The 27,030-nt window shown below is 45.2% G+C and overlaps 1 protein-coding gene across 1 annotated transcript in view; it reads right to left on the bottom strand.

The window, feature by feature from the left end:
* Positions 1-3,218: 3,218 nt before the first annotated feature.
* gpr37b (G protein-coupled receptor 37b) overlaps positions 3,219-27,030 on the bottom strand; it is an 81,992-nt gene continuing 58,180 nt past the window's right edge. Inside the window, exons 4-5 of the mRNA XM_053415463.1 lie at positions 14,924-15,990; positions 3,219-4,034 (exon numbers count right to left, since the gene is read on the bottom strand). Of these exons, the coding sequence (XP_053271438.1) occupies positions 3,219-4,034; positions 14,924-15,990 (1,883 nt within the window). The remainder of the gene's footprint in view (positions 4,035-14,923; positions 15,991-27,030) is intronic.

Here is a 27,030-nt window from a genome sequence, read left to right as displayed (position 1 = left end):
CCTCGAGCTAAAAAAAGATTCTCCATCCACACTTCCTCTCTACTGTGCACGTACAAGCTGTATTTTTTTTTTTTTCAACTGGCCGTGGGTGTTGTCAGACCTCTTCTGGTTTATGTTTGGTGGTAATTTTTATTCTCCCCGTGCAGATGGAGCTGAGAGCAAACTGACCTCCGCACTGAGAGAGAGAGAGAGACACCCAGAGATAGTGTGCTACTACCACAAGAGCACGAGAGACAGACACAGAGAAGGTGTTTGGCAGTGCAGAATCGTAAGTAAAAGATTCATTGCAATATACAGTATACCAATGAGGATCACACCTGGGTCATCACAGGGCTCACCACCGTATAGTCCTGAATATACCAAAGGTTTGGGTTGTTCCATTTTCTGTATCAATTCAGTTACCTGCGTTGGGATATGTGATTGAACCTTCTTCTGACCCAGGCCTGATTATTAGCATTAAGGAAACAGATTTACAGTACAATACACTTGTAAATTTATACACTGTGAAAAACACATTTCATTGGTTCTCCTTAAAAACCCAAGTAAATGAACAGCTAAGGGTCTCAAAGGTCAAGAATTTACACAGTAACGTTGACTATTTGCTAAACCCTGCAGTCCTCGGTTGCTAAATCAAGCTAAATTTAACAGTTTCAATTCGGAGTGACTTCGTAATCTTTCCCTCGGACTCGTTTGAAATTCTGATCTCAAGTCTTTGGTTTGGGAAATCTAGAAACTCTATGTATCGTTCCTGCTAGAACCTGGAGCACGCTACTCATTGTGGAACTGGACAGACCATCTCAGCTCGTTGACCTCTGGTGTGCCTGACTGGTCCTGGTACGATTGTCATATCAACAACAATTACACTGTCATGCTCAAGACACACAGCATAGCCGACTTTCGTGCTAACATGCCATGCTAGGTATAAATGCGATGCTAAAAAGAAGTACACAGGAGATAAAATCCACAGCCAGATAAACGCACACCAGGATCACCAGTTGCCTCTGGCTCCTCTTCCTCGTTAACGTGATTTGATTGGCCGGCACCTGCACTTGAGTATTTGTTTCAGCACGATTTGATTGGCTGGTGCCTCCACTGCCGCAATAAAAGTTAACATCTGCTCGGCTTCTATAGTATGAACCACAAGCAATGCGACACAACGGAACCACAGTGCAGTTTGACAACACTCTATGCGAAATGAGTAAGCAGCATTTCAGTTGTCGCCTCCAACACACAACGTGTGTAGCGTAAAAGCTACTGAGCTAAGATGTAGCCTCACTGTTCAATGGAAGGGTTTAGCAAAACAGGCTTTTGCAGTGTTGCCTCTGAAGTTGTGGTATCACTTTGTTTTACAGTTCAGGAATCGTAACCATGAACATGAATAACCCTAAAAGTTTTACAAAGAACTTTGCATTGATCATTGGTTTTAAATCTATAATACCACTTATATATTTACAGTCCAGCAGTTTCTAGTATTTACAATGTTACGCTGCATTGGCACTTTTTTGTAATATGTTCATTTTTTGGTTTAATCGAGTATTGATTGATATTTTCTGTCCCTTTTGCGTAATGAAACTAAAGGCCTTTAATTATATTTCTGTACCGATGGAATAAACATATGGTAAAACTTATTGCATCTATTGATGTATAACAATGTTAATACCATGTAGTTTTGTTTGTCAGTGATTAATCAAACACTAAGTAATTACTGTACTGTAAAGTAAAGTGCTACCATATCTGTAGCGCAGCTGTCAAACAGCCGTCACTCTCAGTAAAGGCAGTCAGGTGAGGTTTATTAAACTTTCTGTGTAAAAACTCGATATTGATTTGTTTCCTTCCCCCTCTATTGTTCGTGTACTCCCGAGTTGCAGATAGCTGCAATCTGTCTTCTTGACCTGAGACAAAGTCCGCAGCTCAATTACTTGTGATTCTAAGTCGAACCGATGGATTTGTTGTTGACAGCGCATTCATCATAAGAGCACCGAAGAAAGTGTGTACAGTTTATATACAGCCCAAAGTGTAAGGCGTAACATGATACAACAGTGTAGTGCAGATATCCGTTTTCAGTCCACCTCACGCCGAGTCCGTCCCTTTCACTTATCCTTCGCCGTGTTATGTCCAATTACTGTCCACATTATTCATATTCCCTCCAATCAGTTTCATCTGTCACGATCCCGTTCCTCTCCGGTCAACTCTGACGTGATTTCACTTAGTCCGTTCCGGAGCATTTAATTCCACCCCAGTCTGTGTTGTTGTTCTGAGACCAGCCCAGTTACGTGTGAGTCCACTGGACCATTCTCAATATACAGTGTAAGTGTTGTGTACATTTGGATTCTCCAGCGCAAAGCTTCTTCTTTGTGTTTTCCTCTCGCAAACTGTCAGTGCCGCCGAGACGCCCTCTGCCAGTTTAATTACCAGAAGCCTTGTTCCCACGTGCACGCCATTTTATGAACTGTCCATTTGCAGCAGGTGTGATCTGTAAAGCGAGTCCTGCACATCTATAGGCAGTGTCTGCCGACTGGATGCTGGGTTACTGTACACGGTCGCTCTCTGATTAATTAGCTTAGTCGCCATAATTTCATCAGTGACACTTTCGGAAGTACCTTTTCTCTCCCGTAAGATTTGCAGCACAGTTTCCTGCACGTAAATATTATTTATGGTGGCCAAACATATTTATCATCACAGCCCGTTTTTATTAACTTTAAGAATTTATTGTGACGCATTCTGTGCAATCATTTGTACGTTGTACAGCATAAATATTACCTGTCACTGATACCATGAGGCCAGCAGTTTTTTTTTTCCTTGCTCGGTTTTTCAGCCTCGGGATTAGGTTCATTAAAAGAAATTAAGTTGATTCCATGGAGTACAACCCCACTGTCAGAAGATATTTAGGCATACAAGGTCAAGAGAAGGGAGGTTTGTAAGGTTTCAGGCGGAATTGCTAAAAATATGACCCTGTTTTAAGAGCACCCCAGGGCATGAGTGGAGAGGAGATTTAGCCTTTTGTTAGCTTTCCTGGGAAGTAATGGTTGGTTATACAGTTAGTGTAGATGTCCAGTATAAGTGCGGGGGCTGAAAGACACTGGCTGAACGTGATTATCCAGTGTCCATCTTCCTTCTGTGACCAGATGAGGTAAGGCAAATCTCTCCTAGCCAAGTCTGAGAGCTGCTAGCCACAGGCAGGCGAGTGAGATCTCCACCCCCTGATGAGGAACGTCACTTTAGCAGTTGGAGCCAGCGGGTGTGTAGTTACTCAGCTCCCTGCGGATGGTGCTGAACGGCGACAGCTCCAGCTCGGTGGTGCACTCGTGTTCGTTATCGTCGCTGGCCGTGGCCGAGGAGGGCACGTGGTTGCAGCAGCAGCAGCAGCAGCAGTCCAGGAAGGCCCTGCCCAGCGGACGACACAGCAGGAGCAGCAGCGCAGGCGTCACGGCGGCCCGGCAGAAGAGCAGCAGCTGGGAGAGAAGGTGGAGGATGGACATGGTGTGCTCGGGAACACCGGCCGCCATGTAGGCGGAAACTATGTTGCAGATGTTCTCAGGCACAACGCACGCACCGTAGACAATCGCCAGCGCCACGACGGTGCAGTTCATCTGGCTCTCCAGCCGGATCTGCTTCTTGTTGCTGCGCACGCTGGCCTGCTCCGCGCGACGGATCTTGCGCGCCGTTACCAGCGAGCACCCGATGGTGAAGAGGGTGGGCAAACAGAAGTAGCAGCCGAAGCACCACCACAGACGGGCGCCCTCGTAGGTCAGGCCCAGCACGTAGAGCATGTCGGGAAGCGAGGTGGATATCCTGATGACGCAGCGTTCGACGGGAGGCTCGCCGGGCATCCCCGTGTCCTCCGTCACCAGCTGCCGGATGAGGAGCTCGGGCAGGGCCAGGAGGAGGGCGCCGATCCAGATGACGGCGAGCTTGGCGGTGGTCGACGTGCAGTTCTCGATCATCTCGTAGTACATCTGGACGTTGGTGGCCGCGCGGAAGCGGTCGATGCACAGAGCGCACAGGGTGAAGGTGGTCACGCCCAGAGACGCCACCTGAGGAAACAAGCAGGAATTGTTTATCAGGAGAGAAGTCACTTCAATCATCGAGTACAATGAATGTTCTGATATCTGCTCGGCGGCTCATGGAGGCTCTTCAAAGATACACCCCCGTTCCCAATATATTTAAACACTGTGCAGGGAACATCTCAATGCTGCAGACACGAGGAGTCGAGACAAGAGTGAATCCTGAAGCCTGATCTAACAGTAGCCTTGTACTGGTGATAATCTACAGTCATTCCAACTGACAGAAGAGCAATACTCATGTGCTACTTTGACAAGGTTGTCGAGAATAACAAGAAACTGACAAAAGTGCAGAGAATGTCTTGCGGATACATAAAGGAAGGCTGCGAGTTCCCTTGTTTCCATTGATGAGTGAAGAGCAGGACAGAAAATAATGGTATTGGCGTTTAAGTGCATGCAACACAGGTATAATCACAAGTAGCAACACAATGGACGGCCGTAAGCTGCTATTATGGTTGTGTTGCATCCCTGAATGTGTGCGACCAAGAGGGGGGGATTAAAAAGCCGTCGGAGCTGCATTCACATGTATTTCACGCCCCTTGTTCAATGACTGTTTTACTAAACAACCAAACCTAAACACTTCACCGCTTTTGTTAATTAGCTGCATTATCCCAATGTTCTCCATGCATAAGCCCTGCAAACTGTGAGAGCACAAATTTCCTCAGTACGTGAAAGCACCTGCTGGACAAACTTGGAAAACGGACAGCTGGAAAGCGTGTGTGTGTGTGTGTGTGTGTGTTTGTGTTTGTGTGTGTGTGTGTGTGTGTGTGTGTGTGTGTGTCCTCACTTGAACCACTTTCTTCTCAGATTTTCCCTGGAGCGCCATATCTGCTGGATCTGACCCACCCTCTTCCTCTATCCCTCTCCCTTACCCCCTCTGTCTCTCACTTTTTTTTAATTCTCGTCCTCTCTTCTCTCTCCTCTGCTCCTCAACCCCCCCCCTTCTCCTCTGTACACCTCTCCTTTCCTTCCTCCCTTCATTTCAAATTTAATTACAACAGCCCAGCCTCCCAGATGGCCCCGGTGAGCCACGGCTTTAACGCTCTGAACACATACTTCCTGGACAGATAGAGATGTACACACACGGCGAGATGTTCTGTGTGCCTGGACAAGCACACGCACACACACACACACACAGACACACACACACACACACACGCATACACACTAACCAGGCTAATGAAGGGCGACCAAACGGAACAGCGAGGGGGTAAGAGTCTGTCCCCCCCACAGACTCCAGCACTGAACAATAATTGTGATCAATGTGACTACGCTTCGGACCGGGGGGGTTTATTACCTGCTGTCACGCCACAATCTCCTAACTATAATTGTGAATTGTTTAATAATTTAGCAAAAGCAGAAAAATCATTAGCCTATGTCTGTTATTGTTTGTTATTTCTGGACAAATTAATCCTTCAGTCAGTAATTTGGGAAGTTGTTAAAATTTCTAACTAAAAATAAAATACATACAGGAAACTGCAGAAGTCCTGAGCTAAGCAAATTTTCATCAATGTCTACAATGTTTAAATTCAGAAAATGTAAATTATAAAGCTCTGAAAGTCAATCATGCTCAGAGACAGGATTTACATGTGGTTTGATTGCGGTAGCTACACAAATCTTTCATCACAGCACGGCTTCTGAGTGCAAGTCATAACCACATGTACTGTGCTGCAGATAATCAAATATAATAGACACATTAATCCACAGAGGCATTCTACTCATTTTAATACACATTGACCTTTAAACTGATTGAGCCAGGAAAATAAGCTGAAGTGCTCTTGACAGACTGCATGTAAGTAAGTGTCTCCACTTCCTTCCACTATCAAGAGATGAAACACTTTATATATCACTCAGTCTATATCATTCAAATAACTAATTAAACCAAACCTATATGAATAATCAACACTTGATCAAACATCAGTGTGAGGAGAACTACCTTAAATGACAGATACATATTCAAAAATGTGTACTATGATTCCTGTCCCATCCATATACACGGAGGAGGCAGGATTATATCAAAAGTTTTTGGTTTCACTTTCAGGGAGCAGTCATTTCCTCCAACTATACAGTCTAAGATGCTACCTGAATGGGGATGGGTTCAGATCCCTTATGGATTTGCTTCCAAGATGGTAAAACATTATATTTGCGCCATGATTTGTTCATTCATGCTTTCTATTTAGAGTATATTTCCTCTTTTTCTTTTAAATGTCCCAGAGTTAGTTAACCAACTGCAACTGTGAAGCAGTAGAATGCTCACAATGAATCAGGAAGTCATTCTTTGAAATCTCTACTGTGGGATCTTTAACAAGATGAGTGTCAGTGTCTTTCGCTGTTATGTGACTAAAGTTGAAACAGGATGTTAACTGCTTGTCCTTTTTTCCAGTGTGAAAGTTTAAAAAGGACCATTTCCCCTGGAACATGTTGCTGAAATCGACGCTCTGCTCACTTCACTCTCTGACTCATCTGTCAGTGTTGATACCATTTACTGAAATTGCTGCCCGCTATGTGTTTCTCCATCCCGCCCCACGGTTTACAAACTAAAATGCTGCACGTTTGGGATTAACTGAATGAATCGCAGAACAACAAGGTGTTTTTTTACAGCTGCACACGGACCAGGCCCCATATTGTGAATATGAACAGTTAGAAAGCCTTAATTTGCCTGTGTACGCGTAGCCCTACATTCCTTCATTTTCCAGTTGAAGAAGCATCATATCAGACGCTATGAGTGACCCACTTCTCTCTCCATAAACATGCCCACCAAGCACACCTGTATTCCCATATGTGGTGGCTGTTTGCCAAAGCACATGCTGTGCACAACGCTCGCACAAACCCGCACGACACATGGATGCTTGCACACTCTGAATATTTCATGGCTCGAACAACAGGCCTGGAATGGCTTTAAAGGCTGTCATGGAGGACTAGGGAGAGCCCAGCTTTGATCAGCGTGTTGGGGCGGAGAGCAAGGGGCAGGACGAACAAGCATGGCTTTGTACTGGAGGGGGGGTGAGAGAGAGAGAGTGCAAGAATCAGGCCTGGTGGGGTGTTGGAGGTCTGTGTGTGTGTGTGTGTGTGTGTGTGTGTGTTTGTGGAAGGTGGTTATGAAGAATGGAGAAGGAAAGAGAAAGTAATGAAGGAGTTGGGAGATACCATCTGACCCGCACAATCTCCTGCTGCGTTCGTCATATGTCGGAAAATGCAGTTTTCCCGACATGGAGAACTGAGCCAATGACAGTGAACAGGGAGGGAGAGCAGGGGACAGTACCAGGGACTTAGACACAGCCCGGAGTGACAGGAAGAGAGAAATAAGCCAGGTCTTGTAGAGAATTATTAACAATGTTAATGTGACATTTCTTCCAGACGGCAGCCCTGACCCTGCCATGTTAATTTGACCAGCTGGATGGTTAACAGTCCCACAGGCCTCGAGGCTGGACATTTTGCTTCTAAAATATTGTTTCAATATTTGTCCAAAACAGTAGTACAATAAGACAAGTACCCATTAAACCTCAGTTAACAAAATAGATCTTATTATGGTCTAGATGACCCAGAGGACACAACTCCCATGTTTGTGTCATGGTTATAAGTCTAACCCTTCATATAGCCATAACCAAGCTAGCTATTTTCCCAATGCTAAGCTAAACTAGCTGGGGTGTAGTTGTATTTTCTACTATTGTGGTTTCAATGCATCGATGTCCCTGATAGGTCTCAACTGCCATGTTGGTATTGTTAAGTGTCAGGCTACAGCTGTTGTTTTTAAACTAAACATATTTAAACAGATTTTTCTGTGACAGGTTAGCTGCTTCCTGTTTCCATTCTTTAAATACAAAGGCAGCATGTTGTAGTCATATATTTACTAAACAACTATTAGAGCGGCATCAGTCAACCTCATCTAACTCATCTAAAAATGTCAAAGTAGTACTTCTAATACAGAGTTTTATGTATGTTGAGTGCTTTTCTTACAAGTATTCCCTTTGACCTGGTTAAGTTATCAAGTAAAATGTCTTTCAGTTCTCAACCTTGGACTTTAAGGCCTCACAAAGAGGGAAAAGAGAAATAAGAACATGAAACGACCTTTCATCCCTCACACCTGTTCCTCGGGTCCTGGCCGTCGATCAGCACAGCAGGTGAGAAAGACATTTTCCCCCGGTGCTGTTTTTAATAACGGCCCATTAACTTCCTGATTAAAGGTCCTGTGAGCCGGTGGCACAAAGGCCTCACGTTATTAATTGGGTCTTAACAAGTACTGGTGGGGCTTGTGCAGCCGCGCCGACGACAGCCACTGTCAGGGATAATGGCCGTTATCTGGTGATGAATGAGCTAATGTGGAGACACAACAACACACACACACACATGGTCTGATAGTAATGAGCCAGAGACACAAAGGGTTATATCTGCTGCAGTGCTTTCTTCTAGGTTTTGTGTGACCCAGTGCAGGCTCGGGCAGACCATAACTCTAACCAGAGCGACCCGGCCACTGACAGCCACCATCCGTCTCCCAGCTGTGCTGCGTGTCTGGAAGAGGGAAGGAGGGAAGGAGCAGTGGGTGAGCGTGCACGCCCACACGTGCGCATGTATTCATGTCTGTGCACAGCCACATTTATGTATTTTATTGTGGGTTTGTGCGGATGGTGCTCACATAGTGTGCGTCTGCGTGTGGGGTTTCGCAGACTCTATCTTTAGATTGTGGGTGGGTGATGCTCGAGAACACCATTTTCAAAGAACACAACTAACATCTCCTTGTTTCATTGTTTCCTTTTCTCATATCCTCGCTTGACTAAAACATTTCAGCTTCCAACCACATCTGGTGACTTATCTGTGCGGATGGAGCTCAGTTGTAATGGAGAAGGTTTAGTTGTGAACCACATGTTGAAACTTCAAACTATTCTCTTCTGTTCTTTTATATCCTGCTGTTGTTACAATCAGCTCTGCACCAGTAATCCATGTGTATCTTATATCTATGTCACTCTCTTATCTATCTGTGCAAGTTCAATATCATACATGTGCTATATTGTTTTACTGTTTACAGATTGGTAACATTGTAAATATTTCTATCTTTTATAGTTCCTAGTTTATATTTCTTCCTTACTTACTTCTTATTTTATCTTTATTTAGTAGCTGTTTGGGAGCTTTCAATTATATCACATGGTCTTCCTCAGCTTATGAGGAATAGTTCCAACAATTTGACAATATTCCTCTTTGCTTTTTCCTGAGGGTTATATAAATAGATCAATATCACTCTGATGTCCTTTCAGTAAATCAGAGCTGGTGCCAGCAGTCAGTTAGCTTAGCTTAGCTTAGCACAAAGAGTGGAAAACAGCACCACTAAAGCCCAATAAGGAACACATTATATTTCAATTGGACAGAGGATGGGCTTTGTGCTAAGACCGTCTCCAAGATAAAGACATCAGTCTTTTCTATCCAATTCTATTATATTCTACAGGATTCACACTGAAGTGGGGCGAGCAATCCCATTCTTTCTTCTTCCTCTTTTTCTTTAATTAAATTAACAGGCACAATAAATTACAGTTCCCCTCCTCTATTCTGCTGCTTTGTGTCTTACAGTGAAGACTGAGGGGCTTAATTCCAGACAATAAATTCCTCTTCCATTAAACGCTATCCTGACCTGTGGCAGATTTCCCCCTGGACGATGAAAAATGTATTCTGCCCTCGATGTACAGTGGCCGCTGGGACGTCTTATTCCAGGTCATTGATTCCTGCCTAGAAGTGTTTTGACGGTGGATATAGAAAACGCAAGAGCTTTCATATTCTTCTCTTCTCCGAGGTTGGCTACACCAAGGCGCTCATCTTTTTCCATTTCCCCAACACACCTAATTCATAATGACAATCACCCAATGAATATTTCATATGTACATGGGTAATTATCAATTTGGGTAATTGCATGTAGCAGCAGGGCTAATCTGTGCCTCGTGTTGTTGTGTGGTCTTGTCTCATCGCACAAACCGTGATCTGCTCATCCGTGGACTGAGAGAGCTTTCTGCATGGACTCACCACCGTGCGTCACGAAGAGCCGTTAATTAAATACCCTGAATAATTTACATATCCTCCAATTAACTGTCGTTCCTGAGCCTAATAGACGCAGCGGGCAGGAGATCCAGTGAGGATATGAGTTGTGTTTATGTGTTGCCACGGTGCACTTGGCATATAGGATCAATTGTGCTTATGTGCCCCAATACTTTCTGACTGTGTGTGTGTGTGTGTGTGTGTCTTATCCCTTAGGCTCACTTCTAATCACAGATAGCTGATGCAGAGAGAAAGAGAGGGAGCGGAGCCATGGGCAGTGATCAGTGGAGAGAAGGCCATCCCTCCCATCTGGAGGATCAGCACGCCCTACTGCCTTTGTGAGTGTGTGTGTTTGTGTGTGTGTGCGCTGGTCTAGATACTTTGCTGGATAGATAGACAAACAGTCTATGGATGTATATAACCACTAACATGGAGGAGAAGGGGTTCATACTTCAGCATGCCACCAGGGGGCGATCGGGATGCTTTGGCTTCACTTTTTGGGAACAGCCACATTATCCATCTTTATATACAGTCTCTGAAAGCTCCAGGTAAAGATTAAGTGAGATTCCTTTAGTGGGTGGAAGGTGATAACGTGTGGGATCTCCTGTGCAATATCCTTCTATTCATGGCTGTTTCACTCACATGCATTTAAACCACATTTTGCAGTTCTGATTGTTGTTCTTGAAAGTGTGTGCGTTACCTGTGTGTGTTCAAACACTGAAGGCATCAGGCTGATGTACGTGCTGCCGTCACCACCGGATTGAAAACCGCACACGGCTCCATCACTGGTTCTCTGTGCCCCCCTCTCTCTTCCTCCTCCTCCTCCTCTCTTTCTCTGTTTCTGCCAGTCTATCACTTTTCTCATCCTCTTTCCTCCTCTGCTTCGCCCCCCCACCCCTCTCTCTCTCCGCCTGCCTGCCTGCCTGCCTGCCTGCCTGCCAAAGCCGACTGTACCATGGCACAGACAGCCCACAGTCTCTGTCTACAGGGTATTGAACAGCGCAGCAGAGGTCAGATGTACAAATGAGACACACACACGCATACACACACTGAAGGAATGCACACACCAAAATAGGTCAGTGTTGAGTGAAAGTCGTACGATATCATGACATTTTTAGCACATGTTGTACTGGTTGTGGTATAATGCAGCTAAACTGTTTTTGGAATGGCCGATAACACTGAATGAGATAACGCGTCTTTAGGGAGTCACAAATGTCCCACGATGATGACAGGCAGTTATCTGTAAATCAGGTTTAAAGACGCCGTGAGCGCGGCCATGTGTGTCCGCTAATGGGAGTGGTCGTTAGGCCGCTGCATACCTGATGCCATCTCTCCGTGGTCACCTAGGGTTTGTTAGTCCCCCAATTACAAACCCCGGGTGACCACGAAGCCTGAAAGCTTCCTTAATGAGAGGAGATGGTTTTTTAACAGCATCTGCCGAGGAGAAAAAACGAGAGAGAGAGGTGGAACAGGACGTCAGGGCCGAGTTAGAACCCAGAGCAGGAGTTTCACATTCCCAGTCAGCTGGAGAAGAGAGGACAAACCATGCAGGAGTCGTCCTCGCCAGGAAACCTGTGCACTCCCTTCAATCCAAACCGATTTGACGGATTATGGATTTTTTTAACGGAACAGACCCCAGAGAGTCCTTTATCAAACACATTAGCACAGGCTCACCACTAGGGTGCGTCCTATCCCATATTCCCTTCATGATGTCATGGTGGGACAATATGATCAGATAAGGCACAATATCTTTGATAACACAGAAAAAAGAATTAGAGGAGAATTCTATTCTACTGAACTTTGCAAATAAAGTATTTAAATGCCTTTCCATGTTTATTTATTATTATCATTATCATTATTAATAGTAGTAGTATTAGTATTTATAGCTCTTCTGGTAATTGCCTGTCTGTGTGTCTGTTTTTACTTAGGCCCTCATGGTTTAAATATGTTGTATTGATTGATTATGTGTAGTTTCAATATAATGGTCGAGTTTAAGTGTGACAGATTTATGAGCTCTTAAATCGGGACAAAGCGACAACGCACGCTTGGTTTCACTCGTGCTCAAGTGCACAATTTTTACACGTTGACATTTTGATGCGTCCCATTATTGAATGAGATGTGGGTCGTCTGTTTCAGTCTCAAGCATCATGGTTGCCATCTTGTGAACAACTGTTTTCACGCTATTTAAACAAGGATCAGGCTTCGACTGATATTAAACCATGTTCACAGCATGAAAAAGACATAAAATGATTATTCAAGTTCAACATCTTGTTCTTTTTTCCATCTTTTTTTTTTTTACGGCAAATGAGACATTTGTGCGAATCCCTGTGTCACAGCAGCACAGCTCTGAATGAACCTTGACAAAACGACTCGCTGCCCTGTGGTAAAGGAGGTTTATAAAATACTCGCTGTGCTGCTTATTTGTTATTTCAGCCGGCGCTCAGGTCTTATCCTAATCAACTGCCAGGTGTGAAAACCCAATTATTGCCCATTAGTTTTGCTCGATGTCGCCGCCGTGCGCCCGGGGGGGGGGGGTCGTCTGCAGTGACAGCAGCGTGGAGCCGGAGCGTGTCTGAAATAAAAGCAGGCCCCCGGCTTTGGCTGGCATTTTTTCATTTTGTGCAGCATCCCTTACAATTTCCCCGGCGCGTTTAGCTCACACGTCACACCTGGAAATTGCCTCCTCTTTGAGGTTTGGGAAAAAATCCACACTCGGCTAAACACGGAATAAAACAAGGTTTAGTGAAGGCAGCGTGGCGGACTCGTGTCTCGGCGGACATTGATACCTTATCTGTGCCACCTTCTCGTTACGTATGCGTGCGCACGTGAAGTTGGGTTTTGTCGTGCGAGTGAGCGAGTTGCGTGCGAACGTAGGCATGTGTGACTGAGTTTGTGAGTCTTTGTTTCAGGCCGAGTGTTGACGTCCCCTGTGACTGAATTTGGGTTAAGTGAAGAATAAAGTCACTCAGTGGGGGTGACTGTGTTTGTGTGTGTGTGTGTTTCACTGAATGTTCCACAGGGAGAGTGCGAGCCCCAGGCTGCATTACTCATGGCCTGACACATGCATGCGCACACACACACACACACACACACACACACTGACGACACAGTGAACATAGACAGGCCCCAGTGCACATGTCCTTAAGGATACAAACTGCATATTCACATGCTATGTTAAATTCTAGGAGACAAGTGAGAACAACTCCTACACACACACACACCCACACACACAAATACACACACACACACACTCAAATACACACACACAGACACACACACACCCCCCCACACACACACACACACACACACACACACACACACACACACACACAGTTTATTAAGAAACAGGATTTGGTCTGAGCTCTATAGGAGTCTGTGATAAAGTTATTAAACAATATCCTGTGGTTCTTGGATATGCAATCAGATGGGGAGGGGGTCTGTTTCTCTATAATCCCCCATAATTAAAACACATGCTTCATGCAAGGTGTTAGCGACATGCTGTGCATCACAGAAATATGAAATGAGACAGTGAACATATGGCTTTTATAACCTTTCACCTATCTACTGAAACTAAACCTTTGATTTCTGAAGTTGTGATCTTATTTCTTGTAGATCTATTACCATATTTCAGGTTCACACCACAGCGACTAACTTCTATAATATTGCTCTATGCAGAAACTGGTCGTCTCATCCGTCTGCTGGGATGATTTTCAACACTTTTTTCAACACTTTACTCAGCTCAACGTCACATGGAGCCTCATCGTGAAAGGCACCGTGAGGACAATACCACGCCGCTCGCCGGCTCATGTTACCTCTTCATTATGTGACGGCCCTCCCCTGTCTCTGGAGGGTGGGGTCAAAGTGGAATACACCTGCTCTGGCTCGCTGCCTGGAGACTGGAAAACTCTCTCTCCTGACGTCTGGTCTATTTTGGGTTTGGTTACATTTTGGTTTCTCCGTCTTTCTCTCACTCCTGCACCCCGGACACCATCCACTACCTAGTTTCTTCCAGTTCGGTCTGATTTAGCGTAGCTTATGTTGTATTTGGGTTAATTTAACTCTAATGTGTGTTGCTCCCGCTCTTTTGTCTTTTCCTCGCGCAAGGTAAGGCCACTGAAAACAAGCTTTAAAGCCCCTGAGCTGGAAACCTCTGTACAAAAGAACCCTTTTCGGGTGAATCTGACACGGGTGTAATTGCAGTAAGCACACAAAGGGAAGGTATTAACCTGGTGTAAACAACCTGTCTAACATCCCTCCAGTGCTGCCGAACATACCATAGGTGTGTTTAAAGAAAAAACGAAAGACGGGGGGATGAGGAAGAGACAAGGAGCGAAGCACTATGTGAGTGTGTGTTTGTTGTGTGTGTAGAGCTCGCCATCTCCCCGTCACCCTAACTTAGATATGTGTGAGGGTGACAGGGAGAGGATGAGCCACTTGTCTTACATCCCGGTGTGTGTGTGTCATGTCTACACACCTCGAGGCTAAGGTGAGGTTCTCCAGCAGCAGGTGTACAAGTGAAAAACACTTGTAACTGGATGATGTGACATACAACCACGACTAGCCTGCTATAGGGCTTTGAAGCTGAGAGCCCAGCCCTGTAGGTCCTTTGTGAAACTTCATAGTGAATGTGAAACCCCATTTGCCCTTCCTTCCAGGAGATGTTGTTGCTACAGTGTGATCACATTCAGACAAGATGGGAGATGATGTTCAAGACACTGGTTGAACCACATGTATAACTTGGCATCGCTCTAGCAGGCGTCTACAGGCAACCCTCTACATCTCGACTAAATGTAGAGTTTGCTGTCAGAGCAGAATAAAAAAAAACAGAAACCCAAATAATTTACCTCCACATATGGCACCACTTTGCAGGTGAACTCCCCCAGCAGCCAGGACTTGGTCAGCTCGTGGAACACCACCATGGGCAGGCAGAAGAGGATGAGCACAAAATCCCACACAGCCAAGTTGGCCAGCAGCGAGTTGGAGATGCTCTTCATGTAGTAGTTCTGGCACACGATGCACAGGATGGCGATGTTGCCCGCTATGCCCACCAGGAAGATCACCCCGGACACGCAGGTGATGGCGTAGGCGCCGTAGGTCTCGCTGGTCACCGGGTAGAAGGGGTTCTTGATCTCGTCGCCGCCGAAGTCCGGCGAGCTGGGGGGCGTGATCGGCGTGGCGTCCCAGGGGTTCTCCTCCCTGAACGTGAAGAGCTCGGGCCTCCTGGTGAAGAGGTCAAAGGGCATGTCGGTGGAGGTGAGGGCCACAGGCTTGGGGATGGGTTCCCACGGCGACGTGTGAGGTTGGGCCAGAGGCACCGCGCCTTTGTTAAGCCTTCTCCCCCTCTTCCATCCTTTCTTCTGCTCGTCTTTTGTGCCCCTCTTGTGCCTGTCGCCCTCCTCGAGGCCCCCTCCTCCCCGGCCCATTGACGAGGGCTTAGCCGCATTGTAGTGTCCACCTGCTGGCGTCCTCGTAGTATCAAGAGCGCCATTCAACTTTATCCTCTTACTGTGGCGGCGCGTCGCGTCCCAATGTGCGACGGCGTGGGGATCCTCCACGGGTGTCACGGTCCTATTGAAGTCGCGCTTGTTGTGTCCCACTCGCCTCGTCTCCCCCACAATTGACGCTCTCCTCCAGGGGTGAGTGAAGTTAAGGGTCCCCCTGGAGATGGCCCGCTCCGCCGAGGACGCACCTGTGGCATACCCCGCCGAGAGCGCACGCTCCCTGGCTCTGCTTTGGTGACTCTCCCGCAGTGACGCGTGGAAAGTCCTGGCGGAGTGCGCGCTGACGCTGGCGCCTTCGTTGCCCCGCACTTCCCCATTATTCCTCAAAGATACCAAAACATGTGCATGGGCCAGGAACACAAACAACGTCCTGGGCTGCAGAATCATGGTCCAGGAAAATGTGTTGAGCGCTGGGTTTAAATCCTCACAAGTGCGTCCTCATCCCTCGGTGCCAGCGCGGGGACACTCTTCCATTCAGTCAACACCCATGTCGGAGGCAGCACCCCGGGGAGCTAACCGTTACGAGTGATCCGCTGCATGCAGGGGGGGGGGGGGGGACGGCGGAGGAGGAGGGGGGGAGAGCTCTGCAGACTTTTACTCGGGCTGTATCCCAGCTCAGTGGTGCACCGGCGCTGCAGCTGCGAAAAACCTCCAATGCTCCAGAAGTCCTGACATCACCGAGCAGGACAGAGAGTCGGAGTCCGGCTGCGCAAGGAGGGGACGCAGCGAGAGGCGGAGGAGGAATTGTTGCATATCCACACACTCACACAATTCGCGAGGCTTTCGGTTCCCAACACCCGAGAGGAGAGTGTGTGTGTGTGTGTGTGTGTGTGTGTGTGTGTGTGTGTTGGTGCGTTAGTTCAGTGGGTTGGGTCGGCAGCAGCAGCAGGAGCAGCAGCAGCAGCAGCAGCAGCAGCAATGCGGTGCAGTCCGGGTAAAGCCCACCACCACCAGGCTGTGATGCGCGGGAGTGGAGAGGAGAGGATGGCGAGAGAGCGCGTGAGAGAGATAGAGTGAGAGAGAGAGAGAGAGAGAGAGAGAGAGAGAGAGAGAGAGAGAGAGAGAGAGAGAGAGGAGGGGTGGAAACCGGCCGCTCCTCCTCGTCCCCTTGCTTTTTCTCCTCCTCGAGTGGCACAGGACCGTGGAAGAAAATGGACTCCCCTGGCGGCTAACCCCGATCTGTCACTCCTCATCCATCACGGAGCATCCAGCAGCCCCACGGAGCAGACTACGGCTCCAGCCCCCCCAGCGGCAGACGCACCGCAGCCACGCCCGACGAGACGTGCCGATAAATATCATTCCCCATCACGGTTCATCATTTTTACGCACAGGCGGCGCTGCTAATCATGCGACAATTACGCAGACGGTCAAGTCAACTCCCCTGATGTGATAACAATTAACAGCATCTGTCAAAAGAAAAGTCTTTCACCTCAGTTTGAGGGATGAATACTTTCAGATTATAGACTCAAGATACAAGACACTGCATAGTGTACTTTATATCTGTGGCAGTACTACACAGTGATATATTTAGTGTGACACATGTTCCCACTGAAACAAACTGCTGCAGTGAATTATTTTAAGTTGAGTGTACTTTTTAAAAGTTGATTGTACTTTTTTTTATGTGTGATTTGAAATACATTTCGAAGTAAGGGTTCAATAGCACATTCAAATCAGTTGAATAAGCCAAATTCAAACATGTCACATTTACAGGGGGGTCAGCATCCATTGGTTCTGTGAATCTGTAGCAACCCACTCTGGGATTATATGGAAAGAATGTGGTTCCTAGTTTGAAAACGACCAACATCTATGAAGGGAACTTGGCTGAAGTAACAGGGGCGAGTGACACAAAAATCTTGGAATCACTGCTACAGAGAGTTCAGAGATATGTGACCACACACACACAGACACACACAGACACACACACACACACACATACACAAACCACAAACCTTTGATTAAAGTACTGTATGTCCAGGTGCTCGGTCAATAATTCAAGAGGCTCTCAGGACTAAATGAAATGAGCGTATTATGTCTTAAGTGCTCTGAGTACTGTAAACGGGCCTTTCACACGGCAGCACGCTCAAACCACAGACAGCAGGTTTCATCATGTGGCGGAAAAGATACACAACGCACTCTCAGATGCACAATGTTCACACACACAAAAAGAGTTAACTAGCATGTAAATGAATTGTAGCTTTACTGTACGAACTAGCATGTGGGCACACACAAACACAAACAGAGTATTTGCTAATAGTGTTGCATTTGTGTGTGTTGTTTACCAACACATGCAGGTACTGAGAGCGGTCGAAGAGAGAGAGAGAGAGAGAGAGAGAGAGAGAGAGAGAGAGAGAGAGAGAGAGAGAGAGAGAGAGAGAGAGAGAGAGAATTGGCAGAAGCAGCAGACATCTCGCTGGTGACCTTCTACATCAAATAGGTGATTGGAGCCAATTCCAGCCAGGGGTGAGCCGCACGCACACACACACACACACACACACACTCACACACATTCCCCCAAACACACATTCCCACACAGCCAAGCCTCACCACGGGAGAAGACTACTGAAGATAGATAACTTAAGCCGCTCCTGCCAATATCTTCATCTGACCTTGCTAAGAGAATCTCTGCAGAGCGTCTTCAGTATTTTGGGCTTCAGTGAAAGTTTAACGATCCCTTTGGCAAAAAGTAAGTCAAATGAAATAAAGGATAAGAGCGAGCGATTAATGAGGTGCATGCAGATTCACTTTTAGTCACTTTAACTTTTCTTCGTAGAACATAGTAAAAAAAACAATGAACAAAGTCTTTCCGCTTGTCCTTAGCAATGTAAGTTAGTCTTTCCAGACCCGATGCAATGTGACATATCCCATATCCACATTTCCAATGATTTTTCATTCAGTGCTTTAGCTCTCCTGGCTTCACGAAGTCCAAAGTGCAGAAGTTTGTTCAGTTTCAAAGATTGTATAAAGGACATATGACAAGCATGGAAAGTTAGATGTTTAAAAGGACTTCTGTGTTAAACATCTGTGACCTTTCATAACATCCTCCCAGAAAGTTTCCATTGACAATGAGTTATATATGCATTAATGGAAACATTCAGTTTTTCCTTTTGAGATCAAATTGAGTCACTGCGAATGAATCCTGGCAAAGCCCATCACTCTGCAAATGCTCAGCGTCCATCTGGCTTCACATGTTCAATCCCTGAAATTACACACAGTGTCTGACCTTGAAAATATCACCACAACAACTTATGGCACCGTTTTAATCAGCCGGAAGGCGCAGGGCAACACTTCACATGTAATTATCGTGTCTATTGTATGTGGAGTCCGGGGAGACTCTGCTGGTTGGTGTGTGTGGGCGGGAGATAAAGAAGAGAGGCTCTCTCGCTGATGGACTCACGCATGGAAGCACTCGACGCCTCGGCCGCAGAGTGATATCAAGGGCACACAGCCTCGCACCATGGGTGCACACGCATGACACGCAAATAAGAGAGCGACTACACACACACACACACACACACACACACATACAGCAGCTGAAGAACCTGGAGTTTAGTAGGTCACATAGTGAAGATGGCAGGAAGTACATGCTAGGGCCATGAAGATTTCATGGACTCAATGCATGTGCAAAATAAATTATACACACATGTGCACGCACAGTACGGAGGAAACACACAGAGACAGATACAAGCTGACTTAGGGATTCAAACACACACATGCATGTCTCTCTGTAGTTGTGAGGACACTCATTGACATAATTCATTAACAAGCTACCCTAACCTTAACCATCACAACTGAATGACTAAACCTAAACCAATTCTAACCCTAACCCTAAAACTAAGTCCTAACCATCAAAAAGCCTATTCAATTTGTGAGGACCAACCAAAATGTCCTCACAACGTCAAAATGTCCACACAACGATGGCATAGAACCCAAATTGGCCCTCATAACTGTAGACAGACATGCGCACACACCCATAGACAAGCCCACTTATATGAATTATAGAAATGATTAAAGTGCACAAAGCTCCAGTGAAGAAAACACATACAATCTTTCCTCTAAGTTATTAACATTCATTTTGTTCACTGAAAGTTCTTCTTCTATACAAATCATTGGAGAGGTGGTGTTTTTAACAGTTATTTAACCAGTAGATGCAGTTTCTACGAGTATGTCACAGTGAAATTTACTTTATGAACAATGAATATAAGGAGAAAAGATGAGACTTTATAACCAAACAGCTGTTTTATCTCTGAGACGTAAAGATCTGTCTGGGGCTGTAGCTCCGCCTCTTTCTGTCCAGTATTCGTGTCTCAGCAAAGACTTAATCGCCCGTTAGGCTTCATCCCTTTATAATGAATAACATTATCTTTGAATGGTGTCAGCACATCTACAGGAGGCTCTCAGTGGGAGGGCACAGGCCAACACACAGGCAGATACTGCCATCTAGTGATCAGAGTGGCAAGAACACCAGGCAGATATGAAAAATAATCTAATAATTTACAGATGTATTAAAATATGAAAAATAAAATAAATAAAGGTTGGGGTTTTTGGTTATTTTGTAACACAACCAAAGATTGCTGTTTTATTGAAGCAGCAGTAAAAATCTTCATTGTTGTTGTAATGATTTGACGAATCAATGTGTTCTCTAAAGTTTATGAACCCACGCTTGAAACATTTATATTATGTTGTTGCTTTTACCGCTTAGTTTTCCATCTGTCTCTTCCTCCTATTTATTTTTCTTCTTTCACTGCTATTGCTAATAAATTTGATCATTAAGTCAAAGTTATCTGAATGTAAGGGTTAGGGTGCGGCTTTACAACTGATGCTCCATATAGAAGCGCTGTATGAACGTGTGTGTGATTGGCTGAATGTAACCTGCAGTGTAAAGACTAGAAAAGCACGGTTTAAATTGACTATTTACTCAAACCTCCCAGCTCACCATTTAAAAGGAGATGCTATATGATGCTGACTGTGAGAGGTGATAGGGGGGGCGGCACAGCATCGTATCCGCTCTTCGCCACATTACTTAAAGGCTCTGCTGTATGATTGCAGTAAATTACCCTTTCAGAGATACAGTTGGAGTAAAGTGTGTTGTCTCGCAGCTACTGATCCTGAAAAGCTTTAAGTGGATGATCAAGTCTCACGGAGAGCGGAGCCACAGAGACAGTCGACCTCTTGACCCTGACGTTTAATCAGCTGACAACATATTTAGAGCCATGTACCGGAGGAGGAAGAGGCAGGAACACAGGATCCTACAGAATTATGATGATAAGTAGATATATTCACATGTATGGGAATAACATCACATAAATGGTGGAGTTGTGATATTTGTGCCAGGTGGAGGTTTGAAGCTGCAGCCGTGTGAATAAAGATGTTTTCACATATGAACTGTGAAAGGAAAATGTCCGATCCTACTGTTGAGTTAAATATACAGACTCGCAGTCAGTGGATCTAAATCTAAAAGCCTGAACACAAGGGTGATAGTTTTCAGGGTGGAGATGCCTCATGACTTTTGAGTGCTGGGCATACTGGAGAGAACAGGAAGCGATCCCTCCGTGTTTGAAGCCGGCTGTGTTTGTCTTTGGTTAAATAAAGCAGCTCGGGTTCAGTGACACCTTCATACCATCGGTAGGAAGAGATATGGAAACGGCCACTTGAAACAGGAAGTAACCCTCAAGCGCAGTCAGATATTGGCTCCTCAGTCTCTGGAGTGCCAGGTGTGACACTCCTCTATACAAAGAGTGAAAAGAAATGGGCCGAGCCTGCAGGCCCGGGCTAATAACAGCTGTTTTGCTGGTTGACAATGCATTTGCCAAGTGCTTGAGCCGAGCTAAAGGAGCGTGCAGAGAAGTTTAAAGGGCTCCGAGGAGCTTCTTAATCATCCGATGCCACTGAATGGCACTGAGAGCAGAAATCGATGAGAAGTGGCCTGTTAGAGAGCGGAGTGTCAAAGTGCTGTGTCAGGGAAGGTGAGACAGAGATGGTCTCAGCCTGCGTTGCTCTCCTGTGAGGAAACTGGAAGGTTCTCAGCCGTTTACTGACAGATGGTCGGACGATAACTGGATGTTTGTTTGCCTTTTCCAGAGCTTCCGTGTTTATCACTCTGCTCCCTCCTCTACGTGCCTGGTCATATTTATCTAGAAGAGATAGTATCAGTGTGTGAGTGAGTGTGGATGGACAGAGACACATTGAAAGCATAGACTGTAAATAAAGATGTTGTATAAATAGGAAGTTACAATATCCCACATACAGGTGCTGCCATCTTGCTGCGGTGATGTTATTTAGAGCCAGAGTCTGTGCAGGGGTGATTGAGGAGTGAAGCCAAGGTACCGACCAATCAAGAGTAAGTTTCAGCTGTCAATCATGTTTTCTTACCCTGTTTTTATAAGAAATAACTGATTAAATCAAAAATTACTAAGACCAGACCACATTGCGTAAAAATAACGAAACTAATTATTGAACCTGTATTTTGACGTTTGGGTTTAATACGGTGGAGGTAGAATTTATGCCTCACACTGCAGCCAGCCACCAGGGGGCGATCAAGATGACTTAGCTTCACTTAAGGCCGAGTAGTCTGCAAAGGCTGAGTCAAAATGAGATGGAGGATTTTCTAGATTTGCATCACCAGCTTGTCCCACGTCTACTGTTGCATTGTCCAAGTTTTGGACAATGCATTGTCATCTAAATGAGTCTAGCTACTTTGAGCGGCAGCAGCTCACTTGTTGTTATTTTGTGGAGATGAGTGTGTTTCTGTTGCAACCTATGCAATCGGATGGTCGGATGGTCTTCCTATGCGAGCTCCAATATTTGTCTCGCCAGCGCTGCCCTTCAGAGGTGACATTTCACGCAACTCAGGTCACAGCGGCGTCCTGTCACCCCCCCCCCCCCCCCCCAACGCTCTTCCTTTGTCTTTTCACCCTCCCTGCTCCATCATCCCCCCCCCCCCCCCCGTGGTCAGCCTGACGCAGAAGGAACATCACACAGTTTCCGTCACAAGGAGATATTGTGCACAGGCTATTTAAACACAGCAGGAACCCCATTTCCTGCTGGAGCTGAACAGAAGCACCGACTGCAAATCGTTTATTCTTCTTCGGTGGATTGTCTTTCTCACAAACGCCTCAGAGCAGATACATGAGGGATTTGTCTTTTACAGGAAGTGTGAAGTTTGTATGCATTTGACTCTGTACTTTGTGGGGTTGGAATATAATGTGGGATTCTTCAGGTGGCCAGCAGATGTCACTGCATCGAGAGAGGGGGAGAGAATGAGAGCGAGAGAGAGCTGCTTATTTTCAACAGCTTCATCCATTTTCTACATATTCATTACAAAATGTCACTGATCAGGGGGGTGCACACTGACATATGTATTCTAATGATATTCCTGATTTACAGTCGTCTCCAGCCGTGGCTGCAGAGGAGGAAATAATTTTATAACTAAGATGATACCACTACACCGGCTGCTTTTTCCAAAATAGAAATTCCCACAGCTTTCCTCTCCATGTGACTCTGTGCTTTTACATGCATTTTTTTTCTTACTCTGGCCTGTTTCTGTAGGTGCATGTTCATCCTTTCTCTCTAATGACTGTATGTGTGTGTGTGTGTGTGTGTGTGTGTGTGTGTGTGTGTGTGTGTGTGTGTGTGTGTGTGTGTGTGTGTGTGTGTGTGTGTATGTGCGTGTGTGCATTTGTCTGTTCCCTATATAGTCTCATCATTACCAGCATAGGGTCTTGGAGGAAGGAAACCAAATATCCCAGAGTTTCAACTTGGCCATAGGGGGATCTTCTAATAAGCAGCTGCACATTATATATTCTTACTCGCTGTGCTGTGACTGTGAGTAAAGACAAAGTGATAGAGACAAGGTGAAAAGAATAAACTTTCTACTCACTGTCTACTATCGATGTTAAAGTCTCAAACAGATTCCAAACTACAATATGTTTGTATTTACTTTTTATATAAAGAGTTCCTCTTCTTGTGCTTTAGCCGAGGTTTAAACAAGCTAAATTACAGATACTAAAAAGAGACTTATAATTTGTAGAAGAATGAGAGATCAAGTTACATGTATGTATATTAAAATGAGACATGTAAGTAATAGAATGAAGTGAGATTTTGTTAAAAAGAGACATATAGACTATAGAATAATGTGAGATGTATCTACATACATACATATATTAAAAAAGATACGTATAGGCCATAGTTAGATAAAAGATGTAGTACATATTTTAAAAAGAGACATAAAGGTTAAAGAATTATGTCAGAGATTCAGAGAAAAACAAAGTTGGAGTCAAACCAAAATAAATGAGTGTAGAGGAATCAAAAGGAGCTGGAGGAGTCGGCGGCTCAGCGTGCCCTTATTTGCTGCTTCATTAATTCCTGCTGCCAAAGGACTGCACCTCATCACGAGCGTGTGCACCGTCTGTCAACACGCTGTTTAGTAGCATCTGTGTTATGTAAGCATGTGCAGGCCATGACAAAGATAATACCCTGTCCTTAGACATGGGAGGACGTGTAAACACGTTTTTTTTGCCTGCGTGTTGAGCAGGTGCTGACTCCACAGTTCATAACAGACCAACTGGGACTCCTGTAGCCTCCAACTAGCGAGGAGGAGGAGGAGGAGAAGTCTGTGACCCAGACGTGGAGGAAGGCGGCGGGTTGGGGAAGCTAACTACGCCTGCGTCCGACCATGCTCACTGTCGACTCTGCATTTCCACCAGACTCATGTAGGAGCAGCTTCTACTAAGGAGCAGTTAGCATCTGTCTGCTTTATAGTGTGATGAAATTAGCAGCATTAATAAACTACATTGTCCCGTTATAGAATTGAAAAGCTTTAACTGTCAGTGGTCAAAGGAAAAAAGTGTACAGCACAATTAAATGTGTTACTTCTGGAAAAGGGAAAATGACTCCTTCCTGACAGATGTGGTTTTTCATCATACACATTAGCTTTGTAATTTCATATCACAAATATAAACACTACTGTGGTTTGACTCTCGGTGACCTCACAGGTTTAAATAGATGCAATGTGACATTAACGTGGCTGGCGACTGAACAACATCAAACCGCTTCAGGCAAAACCAGTTCAAAAACATGATGAAGTCGTTGCCGTGTGTGTTGCATATTAGTGATGTTGATGTGTACCTCTTTCAAAACTGCGGCCTCTATGGAGATCACTTTCCCTTCAGGCTACATGTCATTTCCAGCTCCACTGTTATTGCAATTACAGCCGACAAGTCCTGGAATGTGAACCTAACTAGCTATTTGACCACAGACAGAAAATTTGATATTGTTCGGGTAAAAACATTGGATTTTAAGGAGATGTGAGTCAGATGTGGAGCTGATATTAGTTTCTGGGACTGTGAAAGGTCTTATTTTCATCTTTTGTGAAGAGGAGCTGGCTGTGAAGGATTTTCCTTCCACAAAACATCCTTTTAGTCATAGTATCGTTGGCTTATTTTTCAAAGTAAAAGCATCTATTCTGTGTATCTCCCAGATATCAAACCTTTGATATCAATCCAGCACTTACAGCCAAACCATTACCTATTCTGTAGAATTTCTAAAGCGTATGTTGACACAATGAGGTGCCTTGTGACATTATCAGGCATAATGCAATATTCAAACACGTTTCCGGGCTTCAGCTTGGCCTATAGGTGTTGATGATAATCAAGGAGACGGGCTGAAGAAGGTCTCTTAGGCCTCGAGGAAACTTTGGAGTTTCATATAATTTGGTGTCTGTTCCTAACATGAATGCTTGGAACGGGCTGTTGGCTCGGTCTGTTGTAATGCTGATTGATCGCATGAGGATTTTTTTTACTCAATGTTTGTCATAAAATGAAATAGAATTTGCTTTATTACTGTTCACATCCGGGGCTTGTTGGAAGTTTGAATGAATTACTGAAGTGGTGTTATTTTTTTCCATCTATTTTAAAGTTCTGTTTAGCAAGCGACACAAGCCTCCCACCTTTTCAAAATAAAAGCGCTATAGTCCAGCTCGATGTAAAGCCTTGGAGAGACAAAACGAACGTTGAGCTTTTACTTTGAAGACAACTTGCTAAAGAAGAGAGACTCTGATTAACAGAGATGGTTAGAACCAGGGATGTACACTGTACAAGCAGGGCTGCAACTACTCATGTATCTCCACTGTAGCAAACACACTTTCTCATAACCTGGGGAAAAAACGACAAAAATACAACAAGGTTTGGAGGAGTGCGAGTGGAGTTTAAAAGGTCACCGAGGCCTCATGTACCAGGTTCATGGAGGCGGGATAAAAACCCTGCAGCGACAGAAAACGTAAATTACAAGACGTTGGTAGTTTGCCCCACACACTTCTTCTCACTTCAAAAAGAAAGACATTGTGTGTACTAGTAGTAGCTGTTTTTGAGCCTTTGTCACGTTGCGCAAGCATCTGATTGTTGACAACAGTGCCGATTATTAAATCCTGGATGAAATAACATTGCGGCTGATATGACATATGAAGAGCGGCCACACGGAAATGAGGCTGGATTCATATTGGCGGTGCAACAACATCAGCCCCCCCCCACTGCTTGGCATATGTGAGAGCTATAATCAAATGTACAGCGGCGTCTCAGGAATTCATTCACACTGAGCTGAAAGAGCCCAAAGTGCTCATCATTTCTCCGGCCACGAGAGAGCGCGTCGCAAAAGAAAAGCAAATAACGCTCTGAAATCCTCCACTACTCCAATGCCGAGACATCTGCTTCTGTAATGAAACCAACAAAACAAACATGCATAATTCAACCAGTCGCTGCTGCACTGAGCCGGGCTGCAAGAGGAAGAAGAAGAAGAAGAAGAGGAGAAAAACAAACAGTCCAATAATTATTGCTGCGGAGAAATGATGAAGTACCACACTTACACCCAAACAGCCTTATTTACACTCATTTGTTGGGAGCAATTCAGGAGGGTGTGTGTGTGTCTGTGTGTGTGTGTATTTGTATTGTAGTTCACTGTGCAGAAACAGTTTCTTCTGCAGATTGTAAAGTGCCGGTGTCATTTTTAGAATGTAATAAACAGAGTGGAGTTTGAAATGAGGGTTCTGCTAACTAAAGGAGGGATGTGGTGATGATGCAAAGGCAGAATAATCACGGGGGAAGATAACTCACCAGACTGTGTGTAAAGATGGGCGACACGTCCCCACTATCCAGCAGGGGGAAAAGCTCACATTTGAATTGTAATGATCTCTTCAAATTCTAAATATACAGTGTAAAGCACAGGAGGCCATCTGAAGTAGTTTGCCTCATGATCCAGCAGGAGGCGCTCACATTCAGCTTTACCTATCACATGCCCTGTTGATCTATCAGTAAAGGAAGTCAGTGATGTTTCGTTGTTTTGCTACGAAAACCACTGACCTGCTACATTGTGGACAACCAAAACTTCCTTCTCCGTCCAAAAACTTCACCATAAAGCATTGTTTCACTCTGATGCATACCCAGAACTAGGGAACATGGAGA

The sequence above is a fragment of the Pleuronectes platessa genome, chromosome 22 (assembly GCF_947347685.1).
Source record: "Pleuronectes platessa chromosome 22, fPlePla1.1, whole genome shotgun sequence".
In the NCBI taxonomy this organism is placed as follows: Eukaryota; Metazoa; Chordata; class Actinopteri; order Pleuronectiformes; family Pleuronectidae; genus Pleuronectes; species Pleuronectes platessa.
This window is presented reverse-complemented; position numbering and strand designations above follow the sequence as displayed.